At 37.7% G+C, this 26,451-nt stretch overlaps 1 protein-coding gene across 1 annotated transcript in view; it reads left to right on the forward strand.

Annotated features, from left to right (window-relative positions):
- Positions 1–2,221: 2,221 nt before the first annotated feature.
- Positions 2,222–26,451, forward strand: part of GRXCR1 (glutaredoxin and cysteine rich domain containing 1) — a 138,401-nt gene continuing 114,171 nt past the window's right edge. Inside the window, exon 1 of the mRNA XM_005554789.4 lies at positions 2,222–3,174. Within this exon, the coding sequence (XP_005554846.4) occupies positions 2,773–3,174 (402 nt within the window). The 5' untranslated portion in view covers positions 2,222–2,772. The remainder of the gene's footprint in view (positions 3,175–26,451) is intronic.

The following is a 26,451-nucleotide window of genomic DNA, read 5'->3' on the forward strand; positions in this document are numbered from 1 at the left end:
ACAGGAGTTTGGAAGTTGATTTAAACCCTTCTGGATAACTCAAGGGGTTCAAGACTTCAGTGGAGGAAGTGACTTCCATGTGGTGGAAATACAAGAGAAACAGAATTACAAGTGAAGCCTGAAGATGAGACTGAATTGCTGCCATCTCATGATAATACTTGAATGGATAAGAAGTTGCTTCCTATGGATAAGCAAACGGTTTCTTGAGATGAAATCTATTCCTGGTGAAGATGCTGTGAACATTGTTAAAATGGAAACAAAGAATTTAGAATATTACAAAATCTTAGTAGATAAAGTGGCAGCAGGGTTTAAGAGGATCAACTCCAATTTTGAAAGAAGATCTACTGTGGATCAAATGCTATCAAACAGCGTTGCATACAGCAGAGAAATCTTTTGTGAAAGATTATTGTTGTCTTATTTTAAGAAATTGCCACAGCCACTCCAACCTTCAGCAACTACCACCCTGATCTGTCAGCAGCCATCAACATTGAGAGAAGACCCCTTATAAACAAAAAGATTATGACTTTCTGAAGGCTAAGGAGATAGTTAGCATTTTCTAGCAGTAAAATATTTTTAAATAAAAATATGTGCATTCTATAAAGACATAATAGTACTGCACATTTAATAGACTATAGTATAGTGTAAACATAACTTTATATGCAATGGGAAACAAAAAATTCATGTGACTGTTTATTGTAATATTTGCTTTATTGCAGCAGTCTTGAACTAAACTCACGATATCTTTGAGGTATGCCTGTATTCAGTGTTGGCACTGGCAACAGTGCAGTAAAACAGGCATTCATATACTAGTAGAAGTGTAAGTCATACAATTTGTCTTAAAAGCAAATCGCAATTTTTATCAAGAACTTAAATTTGTAAAAATTCTTACCTCATCAATTTTACCCAAATAAATTTATGTTAAACAACCATATATATGTACACTGATTTTTAAGCAAGAATATTAATTATAGCATTATTTTACTAAACATTTTAAATAATGAACATCTAGCAATCCAGAAAGAATAAAGTAAAATACAACATGGCCATCAGGAGATTTCTTAATACACACATTAAATTTATGTTTCTCAGAAATAGTGGTATGGGAAATGATTCACGTTATAAGGTTGACTGGAAAAAACTAAGATACTAAATAAATGAAATATGCTTTTATATATGAGAGCATATTAATCAGATTCAGTAACGATATCTGCTCTAACAAACAACTCTTAAATTTCAATCTTCATTGCTTAACACAATAAAGGCTTATTTTTTCCCATGACATCATCTAATGCAGGGTGGTCGTGGTTATTAATTTCTCTGTAACTCTGACAAGCTCAGTATAGTGCTTCCAGATTGCTCTGGGGTCATGCAGCTAGCAGTTGAGGCAGGAAGAAAAATAGCATAGACAGGGCAGGCTCTGTCTCAACTGCCTTGGTGCATAAATGATGCATCACTTTTGCTCACAATCATTGTCAAAAGCTAGGCACTTGTTCGCTTTTCGCTTAAATGCAAGAGTCTGGACAATCTGTTTTTGTGAGCCATGGAGCATCTCTGCTGTATATACTGGAAGAAAATACACAAAATTATTAGCATCTCTAGTGAGATTTTTCATGATTTTGTTTTCAACTTCATGCTATTATTTTTCTGAATTTTCTAAAATAAATGTAAATTAAGTTCATAATGAAACTAAAACTATAAAAATTAAAAACGTGTAGTACTTTGTGCAGGTCAGCTGCTTATCCTCCCTCAGGAGGTGCAGACAGCTTGGGGCACTCACTATAGTGTACATATCAATATGATCTTATATCGTAACAGGTTCCTTAGATGCTTGCCAAAGTGATAGAAAATACGCTGAGCACAGCATGAGGAGCACCTTTCTCTATGCATGGGTGATTTGGATATAATATTTATCAATGCTGATTACCTGGATTGCTTTGGCTGATCTGGCTAGCCTGGAGGGTTTTTCCATTCTTCCCTCACTGTTGCATATGTTTTCTTTCTCAAACCTTTCCTCTGTCAAAGAGAACAAGGTTTTCTACTAGCAGAAGGGGGAAAGCAACAAAGCAAAAGTTCTGTCTTTTCAAAAAAGCTAAAAAATAGCACTTTTATTACCAAGTTTGAACATGAAGATAGATGTAAAACTACTTGAACATGAAGATAGATGTAAGTTGGATATTCATCTTATGCAATGTAGATGAAATCTAATTGATGATTTAATAAGAAGTAATATAGATAGCTCTGTGCAGGCATGTAGCATGTTCACTTCCCTTTTGAAAGATGGTGCAGTGTGAGTGAAAGAAGAAATAAGTGCTGTGAGAAAACCGTGACTTCTCTTATCCTACAAACTTGGTTCCACATTTTACCTCTGACCTCTGGTTTGGACAATGAATATTAGAGACATGTCCACTGCTCAGGTCCTTTTCAATGCCCACCATTGGCTTCAAAGTTCAAGCCTTTCATTTTCTTGCCCCATACATATTTTCGGATTCACTGCATGTCACTTTCTTGCACTTGTCCTGTTAAAGAGTCCACCATGGCTATTTAATATTTAAAGGCTGGGATCATTTTGCAGGTTTTAGTTTAAAGGTAACCATAGCGCACACACACACATACATTATTAATAGCAGAGACGCACTGTAAGTCCTTGGGAATCTTCTTTCCTTCTATGTTAGTTTCACAGGAGTGCTGCCATCACTAGAATTGGCTCTGATATTGCCATCTTGCAAGTGGACTAGTCCAATAACAACGGATCCAGAATGCTATAAACTGTTCATGTGGGTGGAGGTGACCATGCTGAAAAGGGAGATGAAGCCAGAAAGTGACAGACCACGGAAAGTCCGGTTTCGGATCGCGTCCTCTCACAGTGGGCGAGTTCTGAAGGAAGTGTATGAAGATGGGCAACCATCAGGCTCTCTGGATTCTGAATGTGCCAGTATCTGTGGGATAGATGGATTAAGTGATTCTGATGGACAGCAGAATGGGCACATAGAATCAGAAGGTGATGAGAATGAGAATGACCAGGATAGCTTGCTTGTGTTAGCAAGGGCTGCCAGTGAGAAGGGTTTTGGTACAAGAAGAGTCAACATTTTAAGCAAAAATGGCACAGTCAGAGGCGTCAAATACAAAGTGAGTGCTGGCCAGGCTCTATTTAACAATTTGACGAAAGTATTACAGGTAAGTCATTGCTGTTTCCTTCTCCTGCTCTTTGTTCCTAACTCACCATCTAAACACCTCTCATTTCTCCAGCTAAAGCAATCCTCTCTTATTTGCAACTCCTACATACTTCAAGAGACACTCTTCCACCTAAGATACTGTGCTAACAGCTGTCAATTAAAAATAGGATCATTATGCTTGGGGAAATAGATTAACTTCTCAAGGCCAAATTTCTAACACGTACGTGGTCTTTTCTTCCAGTGTGTGATGACTAAAATAATATGTCTACTTCTTTGCTAAGGAAAAAGAAAAACGATGCTGTTCAAAGCATTTGAGCAAAGATTAAAAGTTAACTTCTGGTTTATTATCCTTGAAATACCAGTGTAGCATTTATCGTTACTCGTGTAGATATTAACACCAGAAAAGGTTGAGTGCATGCATTCAATGAGGTTGGGCTCAACTGGAATGTTGTGCAGCAATAAACTTCCTCGCATTCCTGAGGAGGTTGCAGGCTTCATCCAATATCAATTTCTCTATTAAGTTGCCCATAAAAATTCTAGGATGATGCTTGGAAAAATTGCTCCTCTATAAATGTACCAACTGAGATTCAGATTTTATAGTTAATAATTAGCCTTTAAATGTGATAGATTCTGCAGAGTAATATAGAAATATATTATTCAGGTATTGGGGCTTTTGACAATGATCTAATGTTAACAAGTTTTTGAAAGCATTGGTAAAGTGATTTGTCTTATGTTAAAAACAGATGTCATGTCAGGAATGGAATTCATGATTGCTATCATTAAGGTAGTCAATGTTTTTCATTGTAATTCCTTTTTATATTATTCTCAATTTTTAAATAAAATGATCTCATGATGATTCAATGTCTCTATATTATATAAGAATGTCTGAGTGGTGAAGAGAGGATTTCAGTGAAAGTACTTAAATATTTTTTATTTCAAAGAAAGTATTTGAAAATATCACATCGGGAGGATTTAAAAAATTAGTTTTAGTAAAAGGATAAAAGCAGTGGAGAGCAAAGGTTCTTTTAATATATGGCACTTACTGGTAAAGAATTTTACATATTGGGGTGAGGTTGGAGACTGAAAATCAGAAACTGATGATTATGTTCTACTAGGTTGGAAACAATCTAGTATCAGTTTCTAGAGATGTGATTATTAGGTTATGATAATCTTAGTGGCCACTGAGTTTCACCAAATGCAGAAATTTTTATTTCTAAGGAGTAGACCAAGATTTTTTGCAACAATTAAGTTTTAAAATGTTTGCGTTCATTATGATTAGTTTGTCATTATTTGAATTGCCTGATGATTTGGAGGGTTGTTTACAAAACTAAAATTTTAGTACTTTGATTTGCATCTGTTTATTCAAATCTCCCCCCCAATTTATTGTTTATGAGTAAATATCTTAAGTCTTTAAAACCTAAAAGAGAAAAACTTTCTTCTCCCTATGTGTTTATGCTGACAGTGCTTTAAACTCAAAAAAAGTAGAAAAAATTCCAAAATCAAAATGTTAACACTAGATTAGTTTACAATATTTACTTGTATATTTTTCTATGCATAGTTCCATAGCCCCATTTTGAGGAAAAGCAATACAACTGCCTTTTTCTAATAATTTAGCCCCATTCCATGTATTCTCTGTTTTAGAGCAATAAAGAGCAATAAAGATTATTAGCAGAGGTCCTTCAGGGTCTTTGGTACTTAATCAGATCTGTCCCTCCCAACTGCCGACCAATCTGGTCCTTTCTTTAAAATGTTGGCAAAGTCATCAGCCTATTGTAGGTATTCACAAATTTTGGTCATTATCTTTAGTTTCATTGTCATCAGCAGCATCTTCATTGTGTGAATGTCCTCTGGTATCTCCAGGACAAAACATAAGTTAAAGGAGCAACTACACTTGGATCAGGGCTGCCAGTGCATTATTGCCCAAGGAGCTCCATTGCCCATTGTCTGCATGAATGACACTCCTTAAAGTTGTGCAATACACCCCACTCAACAATATGTAGAGATCTGATTTGGATGCTTGCCACATTTTTTAAGGGATATTTATGTCATTTGGGGTAATTTACATCTTAGTCTTATGTCTTAGGATGAGAGTGTATGTAATTCCCATAGGCATCCCACAGAGAAGACCCAGGGACTAGAAGCAGAAATTATTATTCAGTTACTCCTATACCCTCTACCAGATATGACTTTTCCCCCTATATATTTTCGATATCCCTTGCAAAGTAAGCAGTAAACTTGACTGGATGTAACTTAGTCATCTCCCTCAGGGAGGAAAAAGTGAGCAGTCGGTATCTTGGATATTTGATTAAGGTTTCAATGCACAGCCAATCTTATTGAATCAAGGAACTGTGATTGAAGAAACGGTGAGGCTTTTCTTTTGTTTTAAGTTTTAAAACCTTAAAGCACTTAACCTTAAATGTGAAAGAAAGCCCTAAATATAAATAAAATATTTCAAAGACCCTGTCAATCACTTGCCTCTTCTGTATTAGTTTCCCACTCTTTTATCCCTGTCTCATAAAACATTGGCATATGTCCTGCAAAAATTTCAACTGCACAGAAAAAGTCATTGCAATTTTGCCTTAAAATATTTTTACTTCGTAGCAGCACTTACTTAGAAAGTTGTCTGTTAAAGAAAAATCAGAATGAATTTCCATTTTATTTGTCAATTAGTTTACCTTATATAATTCTGGGTATTTGAGGAAGTGCAATATTAATCAAGGTTGTTGAAGGTAGTGATGAACCAGGAGGCAAAAAGCAGAAGGCCACCTGGCTGCTCAGGTGGGCGTTGTAGAGGGTGGTTAATGGTGAAGCAAAATGTCTCTAGCTGTTCTAGATTATGGTGCTTCAGCTCCAGGTGGCTGAATTTGCCAACTCTCCCAGAGATAACAAGAATACAGAGCTCGAGAGAGGCCAATTCGGAAATCTGAAAACCTAGAATCTAGGCATGATTGTGGCTTGGAAATAGGCATTTACTAGAAATTCTTTAGGTTATTCTTACATACACTGAAGTTTGAGAATCATTGACCTAGAGTGTAAAAGGGAAATTCATCCAGTTCCTAAGGGTAAATAAAAATATTAACATTCCTTCTCTCTTCAATATTTAATAAAGAAAATGAATGAGATATACAATGATTTCTTATTCATTCTTTTGATCATGTTAGATTACCAAAAAGATTTTTCTGAGCCAAAGATGAATAAAGGTTATCCCGACAGCCATGTTGCCCACGAATATTCAAATTTATCAGTTCATTTGAGAACAGGTCCAGAAATCTTACCAATACACTCTGATGTAGTTGTTCTCTTTTTAATACTCTCTAAGAAATTCTGCTCTTAGAATATCTCTATCTAGATACATAAGTTTATTCCTCATTACTGGAAAATTTTTAAAAATGTTTACTTTCTTTAAAAATTAGCCATTGTTTTTTAGTGCTAAACAAATTGCAAAATCACCATATAGCTCATACCTCTCAGTACACAGTTGACATGATTAGATTTGAGATATACTTTGCTCTTAGCAGCAAAATATTTCCAAATTCTCTTAGAGTGGGTCAATGATGCACATAATTAAGGCTCCTTATTTTTGCTAATTTATTCTTATGAGATTACAGACAGCGATTTTTTTCTTGACCTTATCCTCAAACTGTGTGAGTATACATGTTAGAATATTCTACTGTAAGTTCCAGAATTTTAATTCCTTTTCCTTCTCCAAATTTAAAATTACTGTTTTAGAGATAAATAGGTGCAAAGAAGGAAAATAATTACAGCACATACTATAATTTGGCATTTCCTTTCTAAGAACTCAAATTAAACGTAAAACCCCCATCTATGCATGTACATGCATATTTCTGGTTAGTATGATTGTATTTATAAGCATTCTAATATTTCAAGATAAATGAAATAAAAATAGTATGTTTGTGGCAAAACCTGAGGACTCACTCTGAGAGATTTTGGAAATATTTTGCTGCTGAGAACAAAGTATATCTCAAATCTAATGATGTCAACTGGGTACTGAGAGGTATGAGCTATACGGTGATTTTGTAATTTGTTTAGCGTGAAGTAACAATGGCTAAGCTTTAAAGAAAGTAAATAATTTTTCCAAAATTTTCCAGTAATGAGGAATAAAATGTTATTTTGCATTTTACACAGGCATGTCACATATATTATTTTAATTAATTGTACCCCAAAATTTGTAAAGTGAGCAAAAAAAAAAAATAATTATTATTATGTCTGTTTTTAGATAACTAAGTGTCAGAGAACTCCAGTCTCTGGTCCAAAGCTAGTAATGCAATAACTCTGCCTTTTGCCGTTTTGGCGTTCACAGTTTTCAAAAGTGTTATACTGTATGCAAAAACTCCCAACTTTAAGTTTTGAAATGTCATGATAACAAACATGAAGACTAAATATATTATGTAATAAGACTAAACATATCCTATTATTATATAATCTGGCCTTTTGAATTTTCAACATTTGGTTAGTAGGTTTTACAATTTATCATTTATCGAACATTTGATTTTCATCTAGAAAAGGTTTTTTTATGCAGAGTTAAATAGCTGCAATTCAGCTTTGACTTGTATTTTAAAAAGGTTTATATCATTTCTATAACATCATTCGATTAAAGTGTCATGAGACTGCAAGGATTGACACTGGAAGATGATGACTTGTTTACCTCAAGTATATTGGTGCTTACAGTGGTTCACTATCTCAGGATGGGTAGTGTTTACAGACCTTTCTAGCAGTATTCATTATCCATCTCTGGTTCACTGAATCAAACTCCGATAATAGAATAATAGTTCAGTAAAAACAAGGTGATATTCTTGATGACTCGTTAGTCCCAGTGGTTTATTTGGACCACTCTGGAAAAATAATTAGCATTAAGTTCCTATTGAATATTAGACACTGTTGACATTATTTATGTGTATTGATATTTATTCCTCACAGCAACCCTGTGAGGTATATTACTATTAATCAATTAATTATCAATTATGATCTGAGCTTTTTCTCTGTGTCAGAAACATTAATTTATAGGATTTAAAATGTCATGTATCCCGAGAAATTCTTATGTAGTGTTCTGTCAAGACTATCACGTATTAATGGAAATATTATCTTTTTAGATGTTACTAAGTAGGTAAAGAAGCTCTAGGATTTTTGATACAATCCAAATGATGTGAGAAACTACACTAACAGATTAAGTGACTTATGTAAAAAGCATGAAAGAAAAAGCAGCAAAGATGAGTTGGAACTAGTAATATTTATGTGCAATTAAAGAATTTTAAGCTGATAGAACTTAGAGTCCTGTGATCACCTTGCACATACCATCCTTGGCTCTTCTTGCTTGTGGTATTAGCACACATACTGAGTAGGACTTCAATAAATGCTCTTTCCTTGAGTTAATGAATTAAGTGGACCCTCTTAGTGGTTATTTCCCTCTTCTCCATCTCTTCTGGATTTGGAGATTTCCCATATTGGACAGGACTAGAGTTTGCATGGTGAAGTGTTGTTGGCTTACTTCATTCCATTCTTTCTTTTGATCATTTTCAATCATTCATTAATTACTATTTGTTGCATATCTACCATGAAACAAAAAATATGTCAGATACTGTGAGGACTAACACCCAATTCCTGCCTTCATGGACTATCCAGCAGTGTGTTGTGAATGATTGTGTAAAGCAATTCCTGGAGGAACTCAGATACAAAAGATTTTGTTTTCATCCCCAGAAAATTCTCTCTTTCTGCTTTCTTGTTGGCCTACCAGCCTCTATGCATTCTTTAGGCCAATGCTTATATTTTTCTCCTTTTAGTCTTTCTCTTATTGACCAGCATTTTATTTTGGATCTTTTTCTTTAGCTTGCTCTTGCTTTCTTTCTAGTTGAGCTTTGTCTCAAGGACAACAACTGAAGGCTCGTCTGTATAATGACTCATTATGATCCTACAAGTCTCTAGAAGTGAATAACAGTGACTCTGACCATGAGCACTGACTTATCCAAGTTCTACTCATCATGTCAAAACTTTCCTTCTAAAGTTAGTTCAATTAATATCTAAGTTGGAAAAATCACATTTTTTTCCCTGGTTCATCAGAATCCTTGTATCATGACATTTTAATTTGTGGAACTTTGGTAATTGCCTGAGCTTAATCCTAAGAATCTGTCTGAATTCTGGCTTTAGAACAACCTGCTGAGCAAAGTCACAGATTCTGCAATATGACTTGAAACTACTTAATGAACGCTTATGGGTGGCCCACGATTACCACATAATTAGGGAATTAGCACCTGATGTTTCTAAAACTTAAAAACGCAATTTAACAGCTGAGCAAGGCAAACATTCTTTTGGTGGCTTGCTCGCGCTGGCAGCTATTGCCCATGCTGATACTTTCTCTGAGACCCAGTGTTTTAAATTTTGTATAAAAGTAATATAAACATTTAATAGTCTATATAAACTGACACAGTGTATAAATGTATCAGTCCTTGAATAATTATCGCCTGGAAGGGATTTACAAAATTATAAACAGAATAAGATGTTGTGCAGAAATTTTCAGCTAAGGACATTTTATTTATGTGCACAAATCTACTCAACTAAGATTTGAGAACTCTTTGCTCAATTTTATTTTTCTAATAATTCATTATCTCATTTAATTGCTGATAAATTATGCCTTAGAACATTGCATCAGGAGTGAAGTAATAGACCCTTTTACATAGCAAATAAAGTAAATACTAGGAGTATTGCTTATTTTTTGATTCTTAAATAACACAGTTAGGCTGTGAAAGAATTAGTTGCTTCTTTTGTATTTTTTATGTAATTAATTATATGAAATTTGAGATCCTTTTTATATGAAAACCCTGTGTAAGCTTGACTAGTCCAAAAGAGGGTAGAGTAGTGAAACCCAAAGGTGTTGATTTGCTAGAGATAGATTTTGTCAGAAGAGAAGGCTCTGGGGAATTGTTATTATAGGTCAGTGGAAAGAGAATAGGGAAACTTAGAGTACCAAATGGGTGGAGACTAACGAGGGTCATCTTAGTTTAAAAGGGGACAAGAGCTGGGTGGTCTGTGACTTCAGGAACATGTGCGGGGCCTAGAGATTGAGGGGAAGGTTTAGAGCAGGGTCAGCAGGGAGAAGCTACTAGGTAACTCTGCTCATGAGGGTCCCAGAACTAACCCATGCCACAGTGCAACTGTTCTTATTTGTGAGTGCAACTCTTCTCACCTTTGGTGAGGAGCCAGGTTCACATGCCCTCTCATGTGTACCTTCCTTTGACATCTGTCAAATGCACAATGCTTGTGGCGCATCTGGCAGAAAGGTTGCCCTCCAATGTCCCAAGATTCTGTGGCTTAACAGAATCTTGTACTGGGCTTAACACCTAGGTGATGGGATGATCTGTGCAGCAAACCATCATGGCACATATTTACCTATGTAGCAAACCTGCACATCCTGTACGTGTACCCCTAAACTTAAAATAAAAGTTGAAGAAAAATAAAGAGTGACTCTAAGACATTATTCCTGTAGTGCCAGAAACTTTGCTCAGAAAAGGAGTCATTTGTACCCAAGGGGTCATCTTAATTCCTATGGTCTGATGGAAATAACTATGATCTCAGAGAAGCGTGTAGCTTGTTGTCAGAGCATAAACATTATTGAATCAATTGAATCAATAATCCAGCTCTGGACCTCTAGAACTCAGGAGGCTTCATGTGAAACCCAGAGGCTACAACTGGAGCCCGAAGACTGAAGATTTGCCTCTCTCAGTGCCTGGTGCTTTAAATAGCAGGCCTTATAATACAGTTATACAATGTTTTATTTAAAATAATATTAGAAAATCTACTACAAAATAACACAAATAAACCAATAATCCTTACCAAGGATGCCACCTCTTTCTAACTACACAGAAAACCAAATAATAAAAATTTGGGCCACAGCTTTGTAGATTTTCTTAATCACAACTTTCAGGGCTCTTCCTCTAATTATGGAATTTCCCTTTTCATACATTTATAAATGCCCCTTCCCGTTTTTCTTTTTTTCCCCTAAATTTGTGCTTGCTTCAGCATTTTCCAAGGCCAATGTTTCCTGCTTCAGCTACTCAGTTACAAGCTGATTTTTTTCAGGGAATATTTTTTATATTTCCATGAAAAATTTCTGGAGATGAAATTGTACACGCCCCTCCCAAAAGGTGTTGGTGCTGAGAGCTTATGAAAACTGAAGCAGACCCAAAGCCTATGTTGGACATTAAGTAGCTGCCTGCCCATCCTGCATAAGAGTCTTTTCCTCTCTCCTTCCCTCCTTTCTGCTGGAGGCTTAAATGTGATATGCAACCAACTACTTCAGGGAACATCATTCACCTTGATGTTTCTAAAGCAGATTAAAAGTGGCTCTTGGATGCTCCATGTAGGAGTGGACAGAGAGTTCTGTATTAGTCATCACTCAGGATTCTTTCCCCATACATTGTGATCAGCAAGATACATGGGTCCACAAGGGGCCAGAATGTCTAGAGATGATTTTGGTCCATGGATCCTGGTGTCCATCTACATTGCTGCTCCTTCAGTCCACGTGCTACACTGATGCTGCAGGCAGCACCCAAAACCCTTCACATAAGATGCCCAACTTTTGCTCTTTCCAGCTCTTGGGACTACTTACCTTCATTGCCTTTATGTCTAGACTCTTGAAAACATTATTCTAACAATTATTCTTAGGAGCAAGAGAAGAATTAAGTTCTAGAAATCAAAGCCCACCTTTTCTTTGTGAGAGAAAGAAGAGAAAAATACCTTGTTCCCCAGTAGTGTCTTAAATAATTACTGTGCTCGCTTTCCTTCCATTTATACAGAAGAGCACTATTCTCTGGAGGGAGATGACCTGGTTTCAGATGCAGTCTAACTTTTCCTAGTTGTGTAATGTGGCAAAATGTACTTAACTTCTATAAATCCTAGTTTCTTCATTGGTCAAATGGGGATAACGGTTGTGACTATTTCTATGAAATAAATGAGTTATTGTGTATAAAACATGTTTCTCGATGCCTGGTACCTTATAAGTACTCAATAAATACTGTTATTTTTATTGTCCTTCCTCAAACAAATTGTGAATCAAGTACTACTAAGTATTCTGCTAGTCAATGAGAGTGCAAAGATGAATAAAGCATGATTTCTGTCCTCAGAGAATCTAATTCTTGCTTATGAGATACACAAACACATAGTTACTGTAACATATGGCAAGAACTCAAAAGCTTATTAGGTAACAGAGATGGGATATCTGACCCAATTCTATAAATTTTATAGATATTCTGTTCCTCTCAGGTAACATTTTTTAAAATAAGGCTGCGTGGGAAGTCCTGGGCCACTCTGTAAAAGGCACCTTGGTACCACAAGATTTTTTGGCAGAAATCACTTCACTTTGAAAAATCTCAGCTGCCGCCTCCAAACTTGGCTCCACCCCTGCCACACAAACCTGTTGTCTTGAGGCCAGTTCCTCTCTTGGAGATCCTGTCTTGGCTTTGGCCCCTACCTAGGTCTTTGCCTTGGATCCCCTAATACTAACTACCGTGTCTACTTGGCCAAATATTTGCCAGCCTGGCTCTGCTGCAGTTGGCTCTATACCTGTGAACTCAGCCAACCACCCACATGCCTTGTGTCTGAGTATTCCTTGGTAACACCTGTCATCCTGAAAGCCTTGCTTTCGCCTTCTGTGTAAAAACAGAATCAATCTCTTCTTTAGTAATAGCCTGGATTGATTTTTAATACCTTTCACGCCAATGCAAGGAATAATTTGTATCTCTATGGAATATCTTCTGCTATGAGCCACACGGTGGACTGCTAGACATGGCTGAAAATGTGCAGACATGTATTCCATCATTTAGGACATTCAAAAGAGGCTGTTACTGAGGTCTTTTCATGGCTTTATATATGATAAAGGACCTGGACGTTTCCTGTTGTTCTGCTTGGCCATTCTTGGCTTGTTGGTTGATGTCCTCTCAAGGATTCAAAATGGATGCCGTAGCTTACAGCCAGACCAATGTCAAAACTGAAAGGGAGTGTGGCAAAAGAAAGCATTCCTTATAGGCATGACTCTTTTATCAGAAAGGGAAAGAAAATTCCAGAAAATTACTGATGCATTCTCTTATATTTAGTGTCTTACGTTTCATGTGACCATTCCTTGTCATCGTAAGAGGGCAGGAATGTATCTGGCATTGCTTGTTTGGTAGAAGATAGCATGGGAGGATGGGGTTGGAAATAGCTAGTGAACAAACAAGCAAGAGTGCCTGCCACAAAATTATCCAGGAACTTTGCTATGATGTTAATTTTTGTTGTATGTAATTTGGCTCACATTGGGTCATGCTTCTTGAATGACAAAAGCATTTTATAGTAATCTTATTTCATAAACTGTGTACATTTTCTCTCCCTGTCCTCGAGGATTTTAATCTTTCTATTTTTTTAAATCCATATTTTCTCAAGTCCACAGCTGTTCACCTGTTGGGTTTAATTGTTCTAACACAACAACTTTGGAAACTTCAAAAGACAATAGGGCTGGTGAACAGTTTTTCATTAACAGCAGTAAAAGTGTTAGTATATTACTTATCTATTTTACCTGTTGTTATCTATAGTAGTCATTTATTCTCTGTATAGTAGGATGCTGTGCAATTTTTAAAAGATCTGCACCATATTTTCCCCAAGCTGGGCAATCTAAAACAGAAAGAAACTTCCCAACACAATGCATTTGGCTTTATTTTTCTCTCCTGCTTGCTCCATTACATCAAAAGCAAAAAAATGTATAAAACACAACGACTACAGAGCCACAGCAGTCATTCCCACAGCTCTTTCCTTTACTCTTCGCCTGGGATGCCAGTCACCTCAGGGGCTCCACAGTTAGTGAGCTGGAACTCATTTCACATCTGAGGAGAATAATGTTAGAAAAGCTCACTGCATGCAGAGCAGGGCAGACCCGCTCTCAGCAAGCCTTTCAGCCATGCAACTCCAGCTTTCCTGATTTTACTGGTCACCAGCAAGCTTATTTTTATTTTTGAACTATTTAAAAGGATACTAGTAGTATTAACAATACAAGCAACCCTTCATTGAATGCCTACATGTGATGGAAATTATCTCAGGTGCCTCTCTTATAATACTGTTTCTTTAATCCTCATGGCAAATTTACAAGGTAAATATTAATGCATTTTACATGAGATAAACTGACAACAAACCAAAATAATTTAAAGGACAATGAAAAAACATTTGTCTCCAAATATTTTGGCTTTCATTTTGATCCGCCACCTGAAATTCTTTTTATTATTTTCCCTATTTCCATACTCGAGAGATCTCCTTTGTGTTAAATTGAGTTCCTTAGAAGCAGAACCTGAAATTGGATTCTTGTAAAATGTGATTTATTAAGGGAGGATCTCAGAAGAAAGAGAGTGAAGGAAGCAGATTAGGCAGGAAGAAGGCAAAACAAGGTAGTCATCTTGGCTAGAAGCCAGTATCAGCCCGGACGCTGGAGATGGTCTGGAATACAAATTGTAGCACGGATTTGGCCTCACCTGTCTTTGACCACTGGCTGTGAGCTTTTAGCAGCCAATATTTCAGTAGCTGGGGCGGGGGAGAGGTGGGGGCGGGTAGGTCAGCCAGCGTTACGAAGCGGTCTGGGAACATTCACTGCAGTTCACCTCTTGCACTGTTCAGATTTATCTGCTTCCTGCCATTAAGTTTATTGCATCCAAGCACAGCCTTGTCACAGTTAATGGGAGAGCTAGTGGGATAAATTACAGTTCCCACACTGCTGTTGGTTTTGAAATGATAGCTGATAATCTTCCACTATCCATTTTAGACACCTCTCCTCTTAGCTAGCACTTCTACTCAATTAAGTGGCTCACATGGTTGCCCCAAATTTTGGGTCCCTGTAGAGTCTGAGTTCTGAGCATTATGCCCTTCTCAGGAAGTAGCTGCTGTACTTGCTGACTCACTGCTAGACCCATGAATACCAAGAGAGGCCCTGAGTGCCAAACAAACATATTTCTCCCTGCTTCTTATATGTAGCAGCAGTTCTACTTCCTCATGACAATCAGGGTCAATTAACCTTGCCGGTATTGTAACTGCTTTTTAGGCTACCTAGATTACTATCATCATGATCCCAAAGTGACTAGATGTCAACTATAGGTTTAAGTTTAGTGGAACTCTTACTGCATTGCTTGGGGGAAGAGCTCCCTTCTGGGATCAAGGACTTGGACTATGAATGCCTAATGTTGCAGAGAAAATCACAATCCTTCAGGTGGGTGATTGGGAGTAATGGTGAATGGGCTCCTGCAGCTTCCCATTGGTTCCTGGATCCATGAATTCTAACCATTGGCAATGTAGCACCACCTAATAACCATTGGTTTAGGTATAAGTGGCATCCTGAAGAGTGATGCTGCCTTCCCACAGCGGGGTCATCTCCCAAACTGATGCATCAGCCACACCTTCAAGATGCTGCTCTAAAGCTCTAGTGGGTGGCAGGTCTGCATGGCATGATGCCTGGCAGGGCCAGTGTTCCTTCCTGTTTGTGTTGCTCACTTTAGCTCTCTGAACCTGCTTGAGCCTGAGCTTAGATAAAACCACCTTTATTTCACACTGAATTGCTGCTATACCTGCCTGACCTTGTGAGTATGACAGTATACATGTTATGGTACTGACAGGTAGTTCTAGTGATCTGGTAGGGTAGATGCTGAGTTTCTACCAGGGCCAAGGTCATGCCAGAAGCTGCTTTTAAATACTGTGTAGCTATCTCCTGCATCTTGCCTGAGCTTGATCCAGAACCCTAGGAGTTGGTGTTGTGACTTTTCGGTTGAAGCTGGCCAGAGACTCCACACGGTGACCTTCTTTACCACAGATAACTTTAGTGACATGGGATTTGCAGAATTGTATGCAGTAAGCTTCAGATTTTCTTGTATTTTAGCCTGCAGCTGTTGCAAAGTCTTTCTATTTGTTAGTTTTACTCAAAACCAGCAATCTTTTATGCCTATTTATAAATGGTTTCTAAAACCTGAAGAGGGATGGGGGATGCACATCAAAACATCTACTACATGGTGTTAACATAAAATTAGATTATCTGGAGACAAGAAGGAATGGCAGTGAGTGGAGAAGGATCACAGTTTAGGATACTGGGATGTCTGAACACACCGCATGAATACAAGCAATGAAAGGCAGACACATTTTGATAGAAATGAGAAAGGAGAATATTGGTTGCCAGGGATTCTAAGTAGCCAGGGCCCTTTCCTGTGGGAATTCGCAGTGGTGTGCTGGAGAGAGGAGTGTTAAATATGAAGAAATTTGGCAAGTGTTGTGCCCAAACCCTACTGAGTCCAGTGGAGATGGCACCAGGTTCAAGAAGCCTATGAAGAGATCCAGAGCCAGTAAACAAGACACAGGGTTTATTGACGACTTACATGCAGGGATGCCCCAGTGGCTGCAAGATGAACAGGAGAATCGCAACTGCTTGTAAAAAGCAAATGATTTATATAGCGTCTTCACTTAGCACCCTTTCCCCAGTAACCTCTACGTGGCAACCCTCGTTTCTTAAGTTATTGCTGCAGGTGCATCTGCCATACAGGGTCATTCTTAAGGAATGCTTAAATTATTGCTGTCAGGTTTGTCTATCATACAGAAAATGAGTTATTAAACCCTTGACAGTTTGGAATGGGCCATGGCAGCAGTTTTATATGTCATAAAAAATTAGCAAAGACTACAAATTAGGGCTCCACCACACCCCGAAGTTAGTTTACCCTCACATCTCTGGAAGTGAGGATACTAGAAAGTTTCTAAAGACAATATCAAAAAAGAAAAAGGAGCAAAACAAACAGAAAACACAAAACAAAACACAAAACAAACTCTACATAGTTAATAATTTATCCTGGAGCCAGAGCTCGTCCCTGCACATTTTCCTTTTTCTAAAATGCAATCAGAAAGTGCCATCTGGTTAGCCAATTTTTAGGATGATTATTGTTATTTTCTCATTAAAAAATCCATTTACCTCCTGGTTAGTAACTTTATGTCTATGTTGCAGTATGAAATATGAAGAAACTCTTCCTATTTTCTTTTCCAGCCTCCAGTCTTGCCCTCAGCTAATCTGTTCATCATCCAATTATAACTCTGATCATGTTACTCCCCTGCTAAAAAACAAACCATGTTTCTCTGTCGCATTTATATATGAAATCAAACTTCTTAATCCGGTGTATTAGCCTGAGTCCCCCTCAAAAGCCAAGTGTGAATAAAGACTTGTGTAGGGAAGGAGGGAGGGATGAAAGCGTTTTCAAGAGGGAAGGAGGAAAAGCCAATACAGATGTGTATTAGTCTGTTCTCACACTGCTATAAAGATAGTCCCCAAGACTGGGTAATTTATAAAGGAAAGAGGTTTAATTGACTCATAGTTCCACATGGCTGGGGAGGCCTCAGGAAATTTACAATCATGGCAGAAGGAGAAGCAAGTGCCTCTTACATGGTGGCAGGAGAGAGAAGAGTGTGAAGGAAGAACTTGCCAAACACTTAAAATCATCAGATCTCATGATGAACTCACTATAACCAGAACGGCATGGGGGAAACCACCCCCAAGATCCAATCACCTCCCATCAGGTTCCTCCCTCAACAGCTGGGGATTACAATTCAAGATGAGATTTGGGTGAGGACACAAAACCTAACCATATCAAAATGTGTATTGATTACTGCTGTGAACCAAACTAAAGAACAAACTGTTTCTCTGTAGCATTTATATATAAAATCAAACTTCTTAATCTGGTGTATCAGGTTTGATCCTGGATCCCTCCAGGGCCTTCTGAGGAATATTTGGAATGACTTTCAGAATCTACACCACCCAGCAATAACAGGGAGCTGCATTTATGGACTTCCCCTCATTTCTCTAAAGAGCTGCCTCAAGAGATCTAAACCCACTTATACTCCTGGGCTACATATGCTGAGTGCGCTTCCGTGAATGCCCCATGGAGGAGTTAGAAAAAGCACAGGATAGAAAATAAATGATTCAGGTCATAAGCTCTCAGCAAGTTTCTATTAGTATAAACTGCACATAAAACTGTTTATTGAAGCTGTGGCTGGAATTCAGCATGAGGCCTGGAGGGTGTGAGGTGGAACAAAAGATGCAGCTGACCCACGTGGCATATAAGCTGTCCTTGATTTTCCATTCTGACTCCTTCGGTCTTATCCCTAGATGTACTCTCCCTTACAGCACACATATACCAATACAGATATCCTAACTGTACTTTGCTGTTTTATATTGTCTGATTCTTTCTGGAAGGGGAGTGCATGCTGATTTTGATTCTTGAAATGCTGCCACTTTTTTTCTCTTGGTTAGTTTAATCTTTTAGACTAACTCCAGATGTGACTCTTTGCTGGAAGCTTCCATGGTTCTCCTCTTAGTGTTAAGTGCCTCTATAGCTCTTGTAACACCCATATTATAGTTCTACAAAAGTCCTTATTACAACATACTGTAACTCTAACACAGAAATCTGTTTACTACCCAGCCTTCCCACATGTCTGAGAAGGACTGTAGTTTTTATTTTCATATCCTGAGTGCCTAGCATAGTACTTGGCTACATCATAAATGTTCCATAAATACTTGTGGACTAAATGAATGAATACATTCTGATATGCAATGGATGGCTAAGCTGGTATATTACAAAAAAGGAAAATCCAATCTAATTTTAGGCCATTCCGAAGCAATTGAAGCATGAATATATTTTGAAAGAAGTTGACTAGGTTTCCAAATATGCCTCTAATACATATAATCAAGAAAGCAATAGCAGCAAAACTGTATAAAATCAAACAATAAATCAATACTAATGAACATACAACTTCTGCTGTCAAGAATTCAATAGAGATAAGACACAAACATATCAAATGATGAATAAGAATAAAAGAGGGGGAAATACACTGCAATATGAAAGATTGCAAGATAGTATAGGTGAACAGGAAAATAAGTAACAGAAAATATATATTCTCTGATATCAGAGGATTCTGAGATTTTTCTGGCGATAGAAGGGCAAGTAGGTTTCCAAGCAGCAGATTGGAGTTGAATTAAACAGTATGTTAGTGATTTACAACAGTGACTATGGGGAAAAAAAATCCCTAGGCTCAAACTTCTAGATCATGTACACCCAGTAGCTGTGAAATGTTGGGCAAAATCTAGTTACCGCATATGTAAATTGATGCTAGTAATTATAACTAATTCATGTGGTTAGTGTGAGGATTAAATTCATTAACACATGTATATAGATTAGAATAGTACCTGGCATATAACACTTGTATTACATATGATATAACTTACACTAAAAATGGGGAAGTTAGTCTTTTAGCAGAAACATAAGGTATGTTTAAGAGCCAGTGAGGGGATTAGTTTACTTGTAGCAAAGGGTTTATGTGGGAAAATGATGGGAGATAAAGTTGAAAAGCTGTTTTGAATTCTTAGTGAGGATTCAAAAAGTGAGCCAGTAACAAGAGCAAACAAAGATAGGGTGAATATATATCTTGGTTTTCCCTGGATAATTGAGATTTAATGATTGTCAATTGTCCAGGTATAGTTATCAGAGCTCCTTTCATTATCCAGTGTCTTGTTTTGATAAAAATATTAAAAAAATGGGTATTTAAACAAGAGTCACGGGGATTTGAGGAGATTATCTGGCATAAATGTGTAAGATGCACTGAAGGAGAGCAGTTTGTAGGTTGGGAAGGAACCACTGCACGTTTATTTAAAATCGTATTTGTTTGCATAGAATTACAAAGACTTAGTATTGAAAAGGACCTGAAGACAATCTGGTGGAATTCATGCTTCATTTTTTATACTGACACATTGTGATTTGCTTTCAGTATATTTGGAAATGTTCAAAGAAGTATGTGAACTTGCACCCTTTATGGAAGTAAAACAACCATGGGAGGAAGTCAATGCTCATTGCACATAAACTAGCACAGCTCATGTGTACAGGGAGTTTTTTACTTCATATTTAAATGATAGCACTGAACAATTTTCATATGCCAGATTTGGAGTTCTGTTCATTTGTCAATAGTTTAGTTTCAGCAATGACAACACCATTATATATTTATGTATGTGCAGTGATTGCAACATTTTCTATACTTTGCCCTTATTATCTTATAAACAGTATTGGGACATTTGGAAACTAAAGTGCTGATCCTAGTGATATGAAATATAAATCTCATCACTTTAATGAGTAAAAATTTAAAATCATTAGTGATATGGTTTGGCTCTATGTCCCCATCTAAATTGCACCTTGAATTGTAATAATCCCCATGTGTCAAGGGTGGGACCACGTGTAGATAATTAAAGCATGGGAACAGTTTCCCCCATAGTGTCTTGTGACAGTGAGTGAGTTCTAATAAGATGTGATGCTTTCATAAGGGGCTTCCCTCTTCACTTGGCACTCATTCTCTGTCCTGCTGCCCTGTGAAGAGGTGTCTTCCACCTTGATTGTAAGTTTCCTGAGGCCTCTCCAGACATGCAGAACTGTGAGTCAATTAAGCCTGGTTTTCTTTATAAATTACCCAGTCTCGAGTATTTCATCGCAGCAGTGCAAGATGAACTAATACAATAAATTGGTACCAGGAGTGGGCGCCGCTGTAAAGATACCCAAATGTGGAAGCAACTTTGGAACTGAGTAACAGGAACAGGTTGGAACACTTTGGAGGGCTCAGAAGAAGACAGGAAGATGTAGGAAAGTTTGGAACTTCTTAGAAACTTGTTGAACGGTTTTGACCAAAATGCTGATAGTGATATGGACGATGAAGTCCAGGATGAGGGGGTCTCAGATGGAGATGAGAAACTTCTTGGGAACTGGAGCAAAGGTGACTCTTGTTATGCTTTAGCAAAGAGACTGGCAGCATTTTGCATGTACTCGAGAGATCTGTGAAACTTTGAATTAAGGAGAAATGATTTAGATTTAGGTTATCTGGCAGAAGAAATTTCTAAGTGGCAAAGCATTCAAGAGGAAGTGGAGCATGAAAGTTTGGAAAATTTGCAGACTGATGAAGTTATAGAAAATAAAAACCCATTTTCTGGGGAGAAATTCAAGACTTCTGTGGAAATTTGCATAAGTAACCAAAAGTCTGAATGTTAATAACCAAGGCAATGGAGAAAATATCACCAGGGCATGTCAGAAACCTTCATGGCAGCCTGTCTCATCACAGGTGCAGAAACCTAGGAGGGAAAAATGGTTTCGTGGGCTGGGCACAGGGCCCCCTTCTCTATACAGCCTCAGGACATTGTGCCCTGCATCCCAGCTGCTTCAGCTCCAATGAGGTTAAAAGGGGCCAATGTATAACTTAGACCATTGCTTCAGAGGATGAAAGCCCCAAGCCATGGTGGCTTACAAGTGGTGTTGGGCCTGCAGGTGCACAGACATCAAGAATTGAGGTTTGGGAATCTCTACCTAGATTTCAGAGGGTGTATGAAAATGCCTGGATTTCCAGGCAGAAGTTTGATGCAGGTGCAGAGTCCTCATGGAGAACCTCTGCTAGGGTAGTGTGGAAGAGAAATGTGGGATGGGAGCCCCCACAGAGAGTCCCCACTGGGGCACTGCCTAGTGGAGCTGTGAGAAGACAGCCACCATCCTCCAATCCCTAGAATAATAGATCCACCTACAGCTTACAATCTGCACCTGGAAACACTCAACACCAGCTTATGAAAGCAGCTGGGAGGGAGGCTGTATTGTACAAAGCCACATGGGTGGAGCTGCCCAAGGCCATGGGAGCCCACCTCTTGCATCAGCATGATCTGGATGTGAAACATGGAGTCAAAGGAGATCATTTTGGAACTTTAAAGTTTAATAACTGCCCTATTGAATTTTGAACTTGCATGGAGCCTGTATCCCCTTTGTTTTGGCCAACTTCTCCCATTTGGAATGGCTGTATTTACCCAACACATGTACCTTCATTGTATCTGGGAAGTAACTAACTTGCTTTTGATTTTACAGGCTTATAGGCGAAAGGGACTTGCTTTATCTCAGATAGGACTTTGGACTTGGACTTTTGAGTTAATGTTGGCATGAGTTAAGACTTTGGTGGACTGTTGGGAGGGTGGGATTGTGTTTTGAAATGTGAGGTCATGAGAATTGGGAGGGGTTAGGGTTGTAATGATATGGCTTGGGTCTTTGTCTTCACCCAAGTCTCACCTTGAACTGTAATAATCCCCATGTGTAGTGCTTGCTTTGGCAGCACATATAATAATCCCCATGCGTCAAAGGTGGGACCAAGTGGAGATAATTGAACCATGGGGGTGGTTTCTCACATGCTGTTCTCATGATAGTGAGTGAGTTCTAATGTGATCTGATGGTTTTATAAGGGGTTTCTCCCTTTGCTCAACTCTCGTTCTTTCCCCTGTCACCCTCTGAAGAAGTGTCTTCCGCCATGATTTAGGTTTGCTGAGGCCTTGTAAGTTCGCCAGCCATGCAGAACTGTGATTCAATTAAACCTCTTTTCTTTATAAATGATGCAGTCTTGGGGATTTCTTCAAAGCAGCATGAGAATGAACTAATACAATTAGCTATGTTCAGAGAAACAAACCTGTAGTCTCAGTCTAGTGTTGAGTGGGCACTCCCTGGGTAGCAGTAAAAATGTGGGGTAAACCTGTGGTAAATCTTGCTAACTTCCACCCACTTAAATCTGGTTGGAACCAATGCACAGCTTGTCATCATAGCAGAGAATGGGATGGGAAAGATGCAAGGCCATGAAAATCTGAAGTGGTATGTGAGAGGCATGTGACACAAAGTCTTCTTCAGATTACACCAGCATTTTCATTTCACTTGCACTGACTGTTTTTCCTAGAGCTCATTTTCTTCTCAGATTTGGAATCAATTAGGGTGTGTAGGATTGTCTTTAATGAAAAGATATTTTTCTCTTTGTCTCTTTTTTTCTCCTTTTTTAGTAGTTTTTAGTATCTCTACCAAGTCTGGAACCATATCTTAAATTGCGATTTAAAACTTTTGTTTTGTGGTGATACAGGGCATGTCTTAGATCCTGTTACAAAACAAGGGAGTAGCTTGGCTTGGGTCCTATTTGCAAAGCTCTGCTTGTATCTTGACACATCTCATATAAGATGTATTCGTATATATCCAGTGAGATCATTTTTTTTGTATCTGTCATGAGATGATGAGTCATAGCCCTGTCCCATTTCAAGAAGTGAGTCTGGCTTCAGTCCATTGCTGTGGAGCTTATGTGGCTTCATCCTTGCCTATTACTTTGTTTCTGTTTCATTTCTAATCCCTAACATGAACGTAATATTTGGATTTTTAAAGATTGTACTCTTTTTTATTTTACCTCCCATTTCTAGGTACTTGGAACTTTGGGTTGGAGGCATATCCAAACTTAAAGTTACAATGCTATCTTGACTGGACATCTCTTGGAAAAATGACTTTGAACAGATAATTTTATTCCCAGCCAAACTACTAATCAAGTATAAGAATAATAGAACAAAAAATTCCTTATGTTCAAAGATTCAAGAGAGTTTACCTTTCTTACATCATTTCAGAAAAAATAAGATTACCGAAGCATGTGCTTTTGTAAAACAGAAAGTTATAAGCAGAGAAATAAGATTTGGAACTCAAGAAATATTGTATCCAACTCAGGAAAACAGTAAGGGAAGATACCATGATGAAATCCCTCAGCAGACCTAGAGCACATTTGGTCCAGACCGGATTAATTCATTTAGCCTTCATTAAAGGCTAAATGGTAGTAAAAGGGAAGTTTTCGGGCACAAAGAGGACCACCTAAGAAAACAGTAAATTATAAACACCAGGTAAAACTACACAAGCTAAAAAATGTCATGATTCAAATGTGAAGCAAATGAATATCTGTCAGTTTTCGAGATAATATTGCCTTAACCTTTTGTTGTTTTTCATGCCATTGACATTGTGAAAATCATAGGCTAATTATTTGATAGAATATCTTTTAATTTGGATTTATCTGATATTTCCTTCTAATTAGATTCAGGGCAAATAAACATTCTTGTCTGGAATATTATAGGAGTGATGTTGCATTCTTCTGGGTGCATAATATCTGAAGGCACATAATTTCCATTTACTTCCTAGTAATATTAATTTTCTTCATTTTATTATGGTATTATCCAACTTCTCTACTGTACAGCCATTTTCCCCAATGTGATTAATAAATAATTTGTTGGGAGATATTTTAGGCTATGTAAATAACATGTTCCTCATCAAAGTTCTACATCCAAGGTTAAGTATCTATTGATTACTTTTGCCCGTATCAGTTTTTAGAATGATGTTTGCAAAATGATGATTTCTTCCCTATAGTTATTAGTCAGTAATTTTAAGTATATACATACATATTGAGTATACATATTGAGGATCAATAGATTGACAAATAAACTGTTATTTTGCCATAAAGGTCTGTGATTGCTTAGGGTCAAAGGCAATCTGAGAGGAAACAAAACCAAGAATTTCCCCCTTAAAAAGAAGACTGATATGAAGATGCTTTACGTAATTTGCTTTTATTCATTGCCTCCAGAGGTTGCTGATGGTTTCCCAATACATTTGGCATTTATCTATCTATCTATCTATCTATCTATCTATCTATCTATCTATCTATCTGTCTAGTGGAATCCTTGGCATTTACAAAAGTCTAATCTGATTTTATTGCTGAAAGCAGAAATATATGAGAGAGAAAAAAAGTATCCCATCTCCTCTGGTGTTGATGGCACAAATGAAAGCTTAGTGTTTCATTCCAATGAGGTTGTGGCTTTCATTAATTTCACACCCTCAGTTGATGAATGAAATTGTTTTGTTGTGCTAGGCAGACTGCTCCTGCAGAGTAATTAATCCCAAATGAAAGGTTGGAAAAACTGCCAATGAAAATGCTGTATATCTGCAGCTCAGCTGAGACTCACCAGAGAGGACTTTACTGGCAGCGACTCATGACTTTATTATCTCTCTCCCTTACATAGGGAGAGTGACAAATGGAGCCACTGACACCTGTTTTAATTAAATAGTCACTGAAACAGGTGGCCAGTCAGGATGGAGGTACAGAGGGCTTTTTAGAGTTCCTGAGATAAGCGTTTCTTAGGGTGAATAAATTTTACTGGAAAAGAAGTTCTCCTGGCAGAAAGGCTACCTTAGTATTTCTAGGGGAAACAGGATGAACGGGGGTTATTAAGTACAAACCATAATGTGCTAATAGGACTATTAGAAGACAAGATAAAAATTAGACAATTAAAGTGAAAGAGGGAAGGAAGTCCATGAACAAACACCTTAACATTTAGTTTTTCAATATTATGAGATATGATACAAAACCTAACTGGTGAATAGGCATTTTAGGATTCCAGAAAAGTCAGCACTTACTGATGTCTGTGTATAAAGTGGTTTAGAATCAATTTCATATGCAAGTAATATTTCTCCAAAACTTATTCTGGTGGGTCTGGTGGGTGATGTTCTTGCTTTACCTGTCTCAGCTTCAGGAAAGGTCAAGACTAGGATTACACTCAGGTATTTCCTGAGCTTTGTTCCTAAAAACTATGCAGCCATTCTAGATTGAACAAAGAATTTTTTTTTTCTCTTGGAGCATTACAATTTTCAGAAAGAGGCTTTTTTTTTTTTTTTTTTTTTCAACAAGCCAGCTGAGGAGCAGCAATATTGGCTGCTGGAAGTCTGTTGGAAACATAAAATTACTGGCTTCACCCGGATCTACTGAATCAAAATCTGCATTTATATTTTACCTGGGTAGTTCCTTTGTACATTAAAATTTGAGAAGCACTGCTTGAGAGGACTAGACCTGTCTATTCCTTTGATCTTCCTATATGGAAAATCAAAAAGGGAGTGTAGTCTAGAGTTTTATTCACGCAAGTTAACTGAGATGCCTATTGGGAAAGAACTCATGTATCAAAAGAGAGATCGTCAAAACAAAAGAATTTGTTACAAAAATAATGGAAAGCAGAAGAGATCAGAATAAATACTCTTGGCATTGTCAATGGTCTTCCTCATAGTTCTGGAGGCTGGGAAGTCCAAGATCGATGTGCCAGAAGGTTTGGTGTCTGGTAGTGTCTGGTATCTTCTTCCAATATGGCACCTCACCTAGAGGGGAAGAACACTGTTTCTTACAAGGCAGAAGAGCAAAAAGAGGCAAACTCACTCCTGAAAGCCATTTTTATTTGTGGCATGAACCCATTAATGAGAGTGAAGACTTCATGACCTAAACACCTACCATGAGGCCACACTTACTAGCGCTGTTGCATTGGTGATTAAGTTTCCAACATGTGAGTTTTGGAGGGGCCAAACACTCAAACCATAGAGTTTGGCTTCATGGTATGCCC

The sequence above is a fragment of the Macaca fascicularis genome, chromosome 5 (genome assembly GCF_037993035.2).
Source record: "Macaca fascicularis isolate 582-1 chromosome 5, T2T-MFA8v1.1".
Taxonomy (NCBI): domain Eukaryota; kingdom Metazoa; phylum Chordata; class Mammalia; order Primates; family Cercopithecidae; genus Macaca; species Macaca fascicularis.